Source organism: Hyperolius riggenbachi, chromosome 3, assembly GCF_040937935.1.
Source record: "Hyperolius riggenbachi isolate aHypRig1 chromosome 3, aHypRig1.pri, whole genome shotgun sequence".
NCBI lineage: Eukaryota > Metazoa > Chordata > Amphibia > Anura > Hyperoliidae > Hyperolius > Hyperolius riggenbachi.
Genome location: NC_090648.1, coordinates 267949839 through 267963750, shown reverse-complemented (window position 1 = coordinate 267963750; position 13912 = coordinate 267949839). Strand labels below are relative to the sequence as shown.

Below are 13912 nucleotides of genomic sequence, written 5' to 3'. Positions count from 1 at the left end.
ACCCAAACAGCTAACAAAAACAAAACAAGCTAAGCTATATAGTAAAGTATTAACTTCTTGCCCAGCACTTTTTCAAGCAACAATTAACCATGACTACTTGCATAGAGCGAGGAAAGGTCACTGGAAATTACCTTGTTAGGTACCGGCAGAGCCTTTTTACCGTGCATCACAGAGCTGCTATTGAAAGAAGAATCACTGATATCAGATGCAATGCTGGAATTGCCAGAAAGCAAGTCCTCTGTGGAGCCCATGCTGCTCAGATTCCTCCTGACTTGTGGACTGGTTTTGCCAAGTTTAGGCTGAAAGGAAAAATAACTATAACACCAGATAGTCATATACACTTAGGCACTCAAAAATAGAGTATTCAAACATCATTAGCAACCATATTTGTGAGAGACTAGAGGTTTACAAGGAGGGTGTGACTTGACTATCAAGCTTTGAAAGTCAACCTGTGGACACACTCCGGGCTCTTTCACACTCAAAGTATAAAATATAAGGTTTATTGTGCTGATGTGAATACACAGCCATTATATTTTTCATGTGCGGTTCCCTTTCCTCCAAAACATGACTCCCATAAGGGAGGTTCGTAATGGAATGTGCAGTTGTGGTGGGGTGATTTTCCTCACTGCTTACCTACAGGGTGCTGCTCCTCTGGCCCATATGATAACCGCCTTGTTCTTTTGTGGAGAGACCACAGCTGCTGAATTTTCGACTTCCTGGCAGCCTCACATGCCACAATGCACGCCAGGAGATTTAGTCTGTAGATTAAAGCACAAAGATGTTCTGGTATCCACAGACATCTCCCAGGATGCATTGCGGCACCCAAGACACTGCCAGGAAGTTGAAAATCCAGCAGTTAGTCTTTATCCAAAGAACATGGCGGATCCCATACGAACCGGGGCCAGAGGAGCAGCACCCCGTAGACAAGTAGTAAGGCTCACGCCAAGGCCACACTCCATTACAAACATCCAATATGATGAGGTTCATTTTTTTCCTGGTGCCCAGTTGCACATTAGAACTCCTATAACCATTTAAACCTGGGGAGGGGGTGTCATGTCACCCCTAGATACCTAGATAGATAGGCTGCTATAGCTCAGGAGGCAGAGCCCCACACTGTCCAGGTTCCACATTCTGGCTATACCAGCCTCATGGATAAAGGGTTACAGGAAAGCTAAAGTCAATGAACAAATCCAGTTTAAACTTACCTGAGTTTGGTGGAACTGTCCCTGTTTGAGAAATCCTTGAAGGAAAAAAATTGGAGGGGAAAACTGAACAGACCATGGAGACGGCAAATTAGGGAATCTCTGATCCCAAAGTTACAGACGAAGAAAGACTGATTAAAGGAATGGGGACGATAATTGCTAAAGTAGTGATTTTGGATAGCTGGAAGGGAGGGGAGATTCCAAGATTTGCAGCCTGGATAGAAAAGATTAACTTTTTTTCCTGGGGGGTGATAATGATGATAACGATTAAGAGGGAGGGAGAGAGAAACAATGGAGTTAAGTCGGGAAAAATCTGGACGACAAAAATAGTCCCAGGGACCATCTTGCTGACTCCGTATAGTATTTTTTTTCTTTCAAACCCTAAAATAAAGCAAAGGGAAGCAGGGTAGTGATCTATGAAGAATTAAATAGTTAAGCTTTGTGAGTAGAATTAAATTTAATAAAAGATCCCTGAACGTACACACATTGTCTAGAAGAAAAAAAAAAAAAAAAAAGTCGCCGAGTTGTGCAGAATTGGTTTCATACAGTACGGGGTTGTCAAAGCCATTTGGTTTTTCAGGGGAACATTTGTGTGTTGCGTGAAGGAATTACCCAGCTACGAATAGAAATAAGTAAGAGGGTGGAGCAAGCTTCAGATGCTGCATTTGCGGGAGCCCAGGAGGAGGCGATATGGGTGTTTCGTTCTGGGAGATGCTGTTGGAAGCTCCCGCTGATATATTGGGCTGCAGTGGCAGTTGAGATGTGCGCCTGAGGCAGACATGCAGCTGGTTCAATCTGACTTCAGCCGGAGTGTACGGTTTTGCATGCTTGGGAGGTGTTGGGGCTGGAAATACTGTAGGTGTGGATTCAACAGGGTCAGGCAACTGGGGCTACTTTCTGAGGGAGGTCCGTGTCCTGCCTAGTTTGGGCCTCAGATGCAATTCCCTAGGTAGAATTGTTTTTTGTTTGGGTATGCCACATTGCCATAGTTGAGCTATGGAAGCATTACCCATAAAATTGAATCCAAGCTAACCAACCCCGATTAGGGTTTTTAGAGACCAGGGCCACGCAGGCGCCATCAACTGATTGCTCAAAAACAAGGCTTTCTTCATTTACTTACTAGTTCCCTCTATTCTCCCACCATTCTTAGTTGTAACTAGTTTCTTCAGGGCCAAAACCACGATGCAAAATAGACATTTTTCTAAGTGTTTTAGTACAGTGTTCTCCCCAGGCTCTTTAAGGCGGGTTCTCCACCCAGCTAATTTTTGTAAGCACCCAGCTGTCATAGGTTCACCTCATCCACCTCCTAGGCTGTAAGCAGAGCTGCATTCCCCCATTATGGCTCACCCAGTTGCTTTTTCATGCAACCCAGCTGGGAGAAAATTCTGGGGAGAACACCACAGTAGGTCTCTAATGCAGAGAATGGCATTAATTTACATTTAGAAATACAAAGTGATTTACAAATGTTAGTTTCCCAGCAAAATCATCCTAGTCCTAGACATCTTCACATTAAAAACATAATATATGCTAGCCAGTTATTTAGTGCTTTGTAGGAAACTACATACCCGTTCTACAGTTAGCCGGTTAGTCTTGGTTTGCACAGCAGGTGCCTTCATAGAGGACTGTAGTCTACTAACAGTTTTATTAGTGCCAGGCAGTGGAACAGCACTCTTCACCTGTGGGGCTTTAGTCTTTTGTGAAAGAGGGGAGACTGGCACACATTTCATTACTTTAGATACTTTCAACGGGCTGGTGAAAGAGTGTGACTTCTGAGGCTTTTCAACATCTTTCTTAGCTGAAGACATCTGGTGCTGAATTGCTGGTGGAAGTTGGTGCATTGGGCTGTCCTGTATACAATAGGTCTCTCTTTTAATAGCTACTGGGGTTTTAGGGACTTCATTTAATATATCCAAAAGTTTTAATTTTGATTTAGACTCCTGCACAAATTTCTCAACCACTGGGCATGAAGCAGTCTGTGTTTGATCCTCTTTTTTGTCCTCATTTGTGGAACATTCCAGTTGTAGTGCTAGGAGATGAGCTTCTTTGAAGATCTCAACAAATTTATCTCCACTTAGAGGGCTCCAAACCGCCTGGTCATGTTTTCCAGTAGACATTTGTGGCTCCAATTCTTGTAACTGAATAGCAGCACGGACACATTTTTCTTTATGTTTTACTGGCCCAATGAACACCTCATCGTCACACTCTTCATGGTCTTCTTTAGCACTAATGGAAAAAAGCAGTAAGAATGGATTAGTTAATCTAGAGAGGACTGCAATAAGGGCAAATTACACAACCACATTAAAGGCTCCCCTTCCTTGCAACCTGTTACACCCCCACTCCTTTCTGTCAGTCATTCATTAATGCATGGTAAAAATTGTGACAAAACCCATGTGCACCCTAACTGATAAGCAAAGACAACTCATGCTACTGCATTATTCCTATTCAGAAAAGGTAGGTTTGCCCAGGAACCTGTCAGATGCACGGCACTTATATTTCTCTCTGATGTGGCAGAGATTCCATTCATTTCATGCCACCTGGCAACAGAAAAAAATTCTAGGGAGACCAGACATGTTAAGTGTCATTTGGTACGAGTTCATGTATCCCTGCTCTGCCCGCGTGCCAGACAAGTGTTGAGCTACACATAGCTCTGCCATTAGTGATTGAAATTACAAGCACAACTTGCTGGCTGCGTTGCCAGCGGGGGGCACAGGCTATGCGTAGCTCAACACTTTGTACCACTAGAGGGAGGCTGACGAACAGCTTGTTTCTCAGGGCTCGTTCCCACTGTTGTGACGCGATTTCGGCCGCATTCCGACGCTTGTAAAAACGCATGCGGATGAGTTTCCGCATGCGTTTTTACCCGCGATTTCGCATGCGATTTCGCATGGCAGGGTGCCATGCGAAATTAACCATGACACTGCCAGGGCTAAATAAAACTGAAAAAGGTGCGAAATCGCACGCGAAATCGCGGGTAAAAACGCATGTAACAAACGCATGCGTTTTTACTATTAAATACATTAGCGGCGATTCACACGGATTCCCGACGCAGGCGAAATCGTTGGCTCTTTTGTGCGTTTTTTTCACGCTGAAAAAAACGCACCTCAACAACGCTACAGTGGAAACAGGCCCATCCACTTGCATTACATGTGCGGATCTGCATGCGTTGGACGCATGCAGATTCGCGATAGTGGGAACGAGCCCTCAAACTCCAGCAGATTGCCTTAGTGGTGGCCAGGGATCAACATTATACAGCAACCCAATGTGAGGGCTCAAACCCACTAGAGCAATTTTCTGAGAGTTTAGGGAGCGATTCAAACCGCTAGCGATTTCCCTTAACGCTCAGCTAATGTTAATGGATGGGCCAAATTCCACTGGAGTGATTGCGATTACCATATCGCAAAATGCAGGACACGCAGCATTTTTTGCGGTTAGCGTTTCTGCAGTGTAAAGTATATAAACACTGGCGTAATCACTCAAAACCTGCACAGAGCGATTTTGCTAGAGTTTTGAAATTACCAAATCAGAGTTAACGCTAATCGCTACCAAAACGCGTACTTTTTAAAAACGCTACCAAAAACCCCAGAAAATGTTCATGAAATCGCTTACAAACCACTCATACAAAACACTAGCAATTGCGATTAGCGATAGTTTTGAAATGGGTTCCAGGCCTGAAGCTATGTTATACTTATTGAAGTGAACCTGCTTTGTACTAGAATTAGACAAAAAAAACCTAACAATATTCTGCAATGGTAATTTACATGCTAGAAGTAGTTTTATTCTTCCACAATGCTTCTGGGAGGCAGACAGATTCCCTACTAGGCAGAGAAATGCAATAGAAGCTCCAAGGATGTTTAATAAAATATATTTTTACGGCAAAAAAATATTGTAAATGTATATGGCATGAAAGCAATATATACATTCAGACTTCAACTTTAACAGACAAGGATTTCCACTGTTTAAAGAGACTGAAGTGAGTAAATTCATATTAAACTTGTAGTCATGTTAAGCACTATAAGCCCTGCTAACCGCTGCTATCCTGCGGCAAAATGAGGGGTTTATACCCCCCCAAATCCCCTCTGCTGTGTCCGGGGACCGCTTCCTCATAGAGGCAGAGCTTATGGCTGTAGCTCTGCCTCTTGGCGTGTTTATTCCCGCCCCTCTCAATCTTCCTTCACAGAGAGGGGAGGGGGATAGGCAGAGATCCGCACGGCGATTGACACGCATGGAGGCAGAACTGCAGCTGAAAGCTCTGTCTCCATGAGCAGCAAAATCCACAACCAAGAAAGTAGTGGATTTTGCAGAGGGGATTTGGGAGGTATAAACCCCTCATTTTGCCGTGCGATAGCGGCGGTTTAGCAAGGCTTATAGTGCTTAACATGGCTACAAGTTAAAAAAGTGAATTTAGACTTGCTTCAGAGTCTCTAAAGTAAACCAGATATTTTTTGATGAAACTAACAGATACTTACCTTGAGAGGGGGAAGCCTCTCCTAATGAAGCTTCTTCCGTCCTCAGAGAACCGGGTGTGGTGACAATAGGGGAACCGCCACCACAACATGGGCTTCATTCAGTGATTTCCCCCCCCAAATCAGGGTACTTTATCACTTTACCTATAGAGGTTTGAAGTACTCCAATTTGTAGTAACTAACAATATGCAGAAACTAAAAACTGTCCTCGTTACATTACCTCGCAGGTGATAAGGATATATCAAAATCAAACTGCTCATCGGCCAGAAGGGTGAAATCTAGAAGTAAAAAAAAAGTTAAGCTGCATTAAAAACCATGGGGAAAAGAAAAACAGCTCAAGCTGGAGTGCAATTATGCCATTTTTAAAATTGCTCATAAAGTTTCCGGACATCCACTTTTTTAGCTGTCTTCGGTTGGAACAATAAGGGCCCATTTCCACTAGTTGCAAATTAGTGTGGATTTACTGCACACGAATTCACACAGCAATGCATTTCAATGGACCGGTTTACATTAGATGTGAAATTCCCATCCAAGAAAAATCTGGACAGCAGTGCCACAATTTTCTGGACGTCACGTGCAATTTTCAAAATCTGTTTTTGCATTGTCAATAGAAATGGAAAAAATTGCAATTGCGCATGGAAATGTGCATGTAAAAACTGATGCATATGTATAGAAATTTACATGCGGTTGCACATCCCAAAAATAGCAAGCAAACTCACATGCTTCTAGTGGAAACTTACCCTAAAAGTTTTAGGGTTTAGAGGTGTTTCTATGGCTGTTCTAAACAGGCAGGAACCCCTCCTAGGGCAGTACTGCAGCTCAGAAAGCACAACAGTGCCAACCCCAATTAATGCCCCTCTGCAGAGAGCACTGAACATCTTGGGCCTACACCCATTTCCCCGAGATAGATGATAGATAGATATGTCTATTCTGCTGTCTGCCTTGATAAAGGGGACCCTGGGTGGCCCCGAAACGATCGTCGGCCTATGCAGGTCAGACTTGTGCACATGTATGTGATGGGACATTAAAACTTCACATTCCCTTCTTCTAAGGCCCCTGGCCCCGATGGCCTACCATATTCCTACTACAAAAAGTTTAAATTCATCTTAGCTCCCTATCTGACCCTCTTAGCTAACACACTTATGGAAGGGAAAATTGCCCCCAACTCATTTTTAAGCTCCTTAATCACCATGATCCCTTATGCTGGGAATACACGGTTCGTTTTTGCCTTCGTTTAAACCTTTGTTTCGATTGTGCCTTTTGTCCTTTTCGATCCCGAAATAATCGGTCATACGGTTAATATCACCACCCACGGTTTCGTTTTTTTTTCGATTCTGATGGTTTCGTTTTCCAATGATCGAAGGCTGCAAAGAAACGAAACGAAAATCCCTTTTTACAGGGACGGACTAGCATAAACGAATATATAATCGATCTGAACAGCCATCAAGCCTACCAATGGCTCGATTAGATGGATAAAGAGAGATAATATCAAACATGTTCGATCACTAGTCGTTCGTTTTTGGGGTCTATTAATCGAAACTATAATGAGATTATGACTATTTTCACATACGTTTTCAACACTCGATTCGTTTACCGAACGAATCGAAGGTTTAAACGAAGGCAAAAACGAACCGTGTATTCCCAGCATAAGGAAGGACCCACAACTTCCACAAAGCTACCGCCCAATATCACTTCTTAATGCGGATCTTAAAATAATCACCAAAGTTCTAGCTAATCGCTTAAATCCAATCCTCACATCCCTAATCAATAATGACCAGGTTGGTTTTATAATGGGCCGCCAAGCAGGAGATAATACAAGGAAGGCAATCAACTTGATAGAATTAATGAATAGATCTAAAGAGCCTTCTCTGCTTCTGAGTTTAGATGCAGAGAAGGCTTTTGACAGATTATCTTGGCCATTCCTCTTCAGAGTTATGGAACATCAGGGGTTCGATGGACCCTTTCTAACTTTAATACGATTCCTCTATTCCTCTCCATCCACCTCAGTAAAATTACCCTTTGCGTCCCCAACACCTTTCCCTATCCTCAACGGTACACGGCAAGGATGCCCCCTCTCCCCTCTATTATTCGCTCTTAGTATAGAACCACTCGCTTGTGCAATACGACAGAACCCGGATATTGTGGGCGTTAGGCAAGGAACCCGAGATTATAAAATTTCGCTTTTCGCGGATGACATCCTTCTAACCCTGACTCAGCCGCTCACTACACTTCCTGTCCTACATACTATACTACGGAACTTTGAGTCCATCTCAGGCTTTAAACTCAATCAGGAAAAAACTGAAGCACTACCTATCAAGATCCCACAAAACCTACTCGAAACCCTACAAAACACTTTTCATTATAACTGGAAGACACATGCTATCAAATACCTGGGTATTCACCTGACTCAAACTTATTCTACATTATATAAAGCAAACTATCCATCTCTAATCCAATCTATAATCTCAGACCTACACAAATGGACGGCATATAAAATATCATGGATTGGCAGAATATACTCCCTCAAAATGAATGTCCTCCCACGATTATTGTATTTATTTGAGACCCTTCCCATTCAAGTACCACCCTTACAGTTTAAAATATTACAACGTGCTTTCTTAAAATTTGTTTGGAATAACTCCAAACCCAGAATTAAATCCACTATTTTAATGGCATCCAGGGAACAAGGAGGTCTGGGATTACCCAACTTAAAACTATACTACCAAGCAGCACATTTAAGACAACTTTCTGAATGGTCTGATCTCAAAACATTCACTAAATGGGGCTTTATTGAAGCAATGAGTATTTTCCCAATATCATTACCAGCTCTAATCTGGCCCCAGACCCCGCCTAAGATCCCTACTGCTCAATTACTCCCTACTATTAAATTCACTCTGCAAATATGGCGGGCAACCGCAAAAACGGCCAACCTTAGATCCCCCTTATCCCCACTTTACCCTATACTAGGAAACCCAGCCTTTATCCCAGGTATGGCAGAGGATTTTATGGGCAGATGGTTCACCCTTCAATACACTAAACTCAGCAATTGGATTGACATACGAACAGGAAAAATTGTAACTAAAGAAGCAATAGAGGAGAAAGTACGATTCACAGCTAAGCTCACTATGGAATACAATCAAATTTATCATTTTTTGAAATCCTTTTCCAAGGACAATAACCCTATACCTACTTACACTCCATTTGAACGTCTATGTGATTATAAAGGGCATCAAAAAGGCCTTATATCAGCAATTTATATTTTGCTTCTTGATAAATCCGGTTCTGCAAAACCTAATCACTCATATATGACAAAATGGGAACAAACTCTGAACCAAACTATAAGTCTAGAAGACTGGTCCTCTATCTGGGAAACGCTAAACACACTTCTATGTGCACACAAGTGAAAGAAAATATTTATAAAATATTATTCAGATGGTATAGAACTCCTGAAGTATTAGCTAAGATTTATCATGATGTGTCTAATACCTGTTGGAGGGGGTGTGGTCATATAGGTTCCCTGGAGCATATCTTCTGGTCTTGCCCAGCTATTCAACCTCTATGGACAGATATTCAGACTCTGATCTTAAAAGTAACAGGTATACATATTCCCATGGATCCTATATATATGCTATTAGGCAAACCTATCCCTAAAGTCAAAAAATATACCATGAGATTAATAACTCATTCTCACGGCCACTAGACTCTCTCTGGCCTCCAACTGGCGCAGTCTGTGTAGTCCCACAACACCCGAGATTATGGCTAAAATCAGATGGACCAAGCTAATGGAGTTTTTAACAGCTCTATTACGAGATTCAGAAACCACCTATGATAAAATATGGGATCCATGGGAAACATACTTCTTGAACTATATGCCCCCATGATTGAATTGGAAGTTTGATTGGTAACAGGGACCTGAGGAAAGTATACCTTAAACATCAACTACTAAACGGAAAGACAGACCCACACAAATAGACCTTTTCCTCCTAGTTCTAATTTTCTCCTTATTCTCTCTAAGTTTTATTTTTCTCTCAATATAAATCTCCTTCTCTTTTGCCTTACAATGTTAATAACACTCCTTAAGGCTGTTTATAACACCAAGGTACAAATAGAAATCGACACTGTTAGAAGGACGATAAAACATCATAACCTCTGATATATATGTACCTCTCTTGTTTACAGAATCCTATATATGTGTATATATTTACGTATGTATAGCGATCACTCAATGTTTTTGATTTAGCTGTTTATGCTTTGTGAATTCACTTAATAAAATTTTGTGTTAAACGAAAAAAAAAACTTCACATTCATTGTCCTCAAGTGTGTGTGCGGACTCCTTCATGAGAATTACAATTTCCCCAGCTGGGTACCTACTAGTAAGGAAGAGACATTCCCTATGTACCAAGTCACTAGACCCCTATTTTCAGCTGCCGCCACCCACCACAGTGTCTTTGCTGTGTGCAGCTTACCATTTTTCTGGCTACAATCTTGGTTTATAATGGAGTGCATACAGTCTGATATGCAAGTACAGCAGATAATGAAGGAGAGTTATATATCTCTCTCTTTGGGGCCCCTCTAGCCAAATGGCCCCGATGTGGTCGCTACCTCTGCAACCCCTTATTGCTACCGCCATTGTCTGCTATCCTCCATTAATATCTCTATAGGCATCTTGCTGCCTGATTTTTTGTTTGTTTCATGACTGTAGTTCATCTTTCAAATATGTTGACTACACAGAATAAATACATGGAATAAATTCTTACCGCTGGCACTATTCATTATGGGAACTGGTTTACTGCGTTTAACTTTGCACCTACAAAAAAAAAATTAATTTTTAAAGTTAGATTGCATTGTTTAAAACAAATATTTACAGCTGTAAATAGCAATGGTGCCTTCCATGTGTACTCAATGCTGTTATACTAGTGCAGTTACCATCAAGACCGCATATAAGGACAGAGCACTATCCTTCTCCTAAAAAGGACTTTTAGCTATCCCACAATTTTATAGTTAAATCTAATTTGTAAGTTTTTACTGTTTCATGTACACACAGATTCCTGCCTGACCACTGACCTGCTCCACAGCAGGGCTTAGAGAATTGAAGAAAGTTTGTTCAGTAAATTGCTGAACTTCTACCACATGCAGGAAGTCAGTGGATTTGGAAAAAAAAAAAATTAAATACTGAATGCTCTCTTTTACTGACCTAAATTATTTTACCCAACTGCCCTTCGTGAATTGGGGCCATTGTGGGGTCAACCCCTCCAAAGGAAGTTTGCAACATTAAAAAACAGATACTTGCCTAAGAAGAGTGAAGCCACTAGATCACAGGTTTCAAACAAGGCTCGTGTGTCGAATCCAGTCCCACCACACCAATTTGTGTGACTCTCAAGAGCTTCCAATCAGCATGAATATATCGGTTTGATCTTTGACATTTCCATTGAGATAGCAGGTCACTGCAGATGTATGTACGCACACGTCATTTTTTTGGCTTGCACACATTTTTCTCCCAATACATGCACCCCTTCTCCCCTTGTGATTTGTCATATAGGTCTACTGTTTGCACACATTGGCAGCATGGATTTAAAAGTATGGCGTCTTTACCCTTCCTGCCAAAATCTGTGAAAGAGCAAGCAAGCTTTTTAAGCAAGACAGCTGTTAGTGCTGGTTCACACTTGGTGATTTTTCAGCGCAGCAAAGCAATGCTACTAATGCATCCCTACGGATACATTCCCACTGCAGCGTTTACGATTTCAATCAATCGCAAACACGCTGCATGCAGTGTATCAGGTGCCGATTGCGTTGTGATTCTAGTTTTATTGAATGGAAATCACAAGAGCAAATCGCACAGAATCTTGAGTTTGCCTGCAAATCGCCGAGCCAAATGTGATCGCGGGCAAGCGGCGCTCCAAGTGCAGAGTGTGAACTAGCTCTTAGCAGTTTGGAGCTGCCACACCCTCTAATCTAGCCCCATACACTGGCATGGGTATCCCACAAAAACCACACAAGTGTCTGTATCTGGTTTGCTGGGATATACAGCACAGGTTGCTGCTCACCATTTTCTCCTTTCTTTCATTGCAGATAAGAGCACGCTGCCTTTCCATCCAGAGGAGCACACCAGAGCAGTGACAACATTCAGGTACTGCAGCTGACGTTTTTTAGGGTGACCACTAATAAAATACGGTGATCCCTGTTCAATTTTAATAAACAATGCGGCCCACAACTAAGACCGTGTTTCTGATCTTGGCCCCTTTTGCGATTGAATTTGACAGCCCTACTCTAGATGGTCCAGGCGCTTGCCACATCATCTTTGACCACACCACCACTGGCCTAAACCCTCTTTTGTCCACGCTCCTCTCCATCAGGTATGCTCAACTTCGGGTGAAACCCGGATAGTTGCTATCTGGATTTTCACCCTCCTAATTACAATCAGCTGTGCGGGCTGGGCGGGGGTCAATCATACCTCTCTGCCGTCTTCTTCGGTCCATCCCTCGGCACCTCCCACGATGCGCTCTAAGGCCCGGTTCACATTAGCGGTCGCCGTCCGGAATCGCCGTGCCGGAGCCGGACCGCATGCGGAACGGACGGAAGGCATAGCAATGAAAGTCTATGCGTCCGTTCACATGCGTCCGTTTCGTCCGGACCGGATCCGGACTCCGGCGTAAGACCCAACATGCGCTATTTTTTGGTCACCATCCGGCCAATACAAACCAATGAGAACCGGAGAGCGCACAACACACTGGCTATAAAATCCGGATGTTCTACCCCACTTCCTATGCGTATTGTAGCGGCGATTTTGGATGGGGACACATGGGCAAGCATTTTGGAGTGGAGCAGCAGTGACGTTTAACGTGCTGGAGATGTTGGCAGTATGTCGGAGGTGGAGGGGAGTTCTAAACAGCGGAGGGCCTGATTCCACAGGTCCACCTTCTGCTGACCTCCCAGACCCCAACATTTTTATTTTATTTCTACTCTTTTGCCAAACGGATCCGGATCGCATCCTGATGCACACCTGATGCAACCTGACCGGATCCGATCAGAACCGTACGGTTCCGGTCCGGATCCGGTCAGGTCATCCGGTCCGTTTGGCAGAGAACCGCAAGTGTGAACCGGGCCTAATCCGGCGTCACGTGATTACAAACACTTCCTCCTTCCGGGTTGAAGGAGGAAGTGTATAGTCACGTGACGCCGGATAGGAGCGCATAGTGGGAGGCGCCGAGGGACGGACCGAAGACAACGTCAGAGAGGTAAGATTGACCCCCCCCCCAGCTGATTGTAATTAGGAGGGTGAAAATCCAGATAGCAACTATCTGGGTTTCACCCAAAGCGGAGCATCCCTGCTCTCCATGTAGGAGAGCAGCCGCACAGCACATGCATAAATATGGCTGTGCAGTAGCACAAAGAAACTCTTCAGTGTTCTCCCCAGAATTTTTTTTCGAGCCGGGTGGCATGAAAATGTAGCTGGGTGGGGCAGGATGAGAATGCAGAGCCGGTGCTTCTGTGTGCAACTCTGCTTACAGCATAGGAGGTGGTGAGCTGATAACAGCCGGGTGGTCACCAAAACTAGCCGGGTGGAGCACCCGGCTAAAAGAGCCTGGGGAGAACACTGCTCTTGGACAGAGGAGACCAGGGTTGTGGAGTCAGAGCAATTTTGGATACCTGGAGTCAAAGGTTTCAATAAACTTAAAAGTCGGATGATTTTTGAACCAAATCCATAGCCTTTGTAAAAATGAGAGGGTCAGAGTCAAAGCAATTTTGAGTACCAGGAGTCAGAGGTTTCATAAACAGAGGAGTTGGATGATGTTTGTACTGACTCCACAGCCCTGAAAGGCAGATCAATTCATTTCAGCGCACTGCTCTGAAAGCAGAGTGCCGAAACTGGGCGCCGTCATAGCAGCAATGCTATGATGCGTGCCCCGCGTAGTGGTAATATGGGGCTCTGGTGGCCCCGAATTACATCTCCCTCCGAGTTGCGACAACTCGGAGGGGAATAGTATTTAACACCGCCTCAGTTTAGCGGCAGCAGGGAAAGCCACCATTCAGCTCTCCCCACGCCAATCTGAGCAGCGCCAAAATAATATGTACACCTGGAAGGGACAGCAGCCACATGTACATATCCAACTTGCTCTTGTTGGATATGCTCAAAGGTACCCTGCACTAGATCAGTAGGATCATGGATGGATCAGGAAACCTCTGCACCATTCTAGAGGTTTCCATCTATGTAGGGCCAGTTTCCACTATATACAAATATGCAGCATT

General features: G+C 43.5%; 1 protein-coding gene across 1 annotated transcript in view; it reads right to left on the bottom strand.

Moving 5' to 3' along the window:
- GTSE1 (G2 and S-phase expressed 1) overlaps positions 1 to 13912 on the bottom strand; it is a 43242-nt gene that overhangs the window by 28410 nt on the left and 920 nt on the right. The window contains exons 2-5 of the mRNA XM_068276312.1: positions 10423 to 10472; positions 5886 to 5943; positions 2768 to 3425; positions 132 to 299 (exon numbers count right to left, since the gene is read on the bottom strand). Of these exons, the coding sequence (XP_068132413.1) occupies positions 132 to 299; positions 2768 to 3425; positions 5886 to 5943; positions 10423 to 10438 (900 nt within the window). The 5' untranslated portion in view covers positions 10439 to 10472. The remainder of the gene's footprint in view (positions 1 to 131; positions 300 to 2767; positions 3426 to 5885; positions 5944 to 10422; positions 10473 to 13912) is intronic.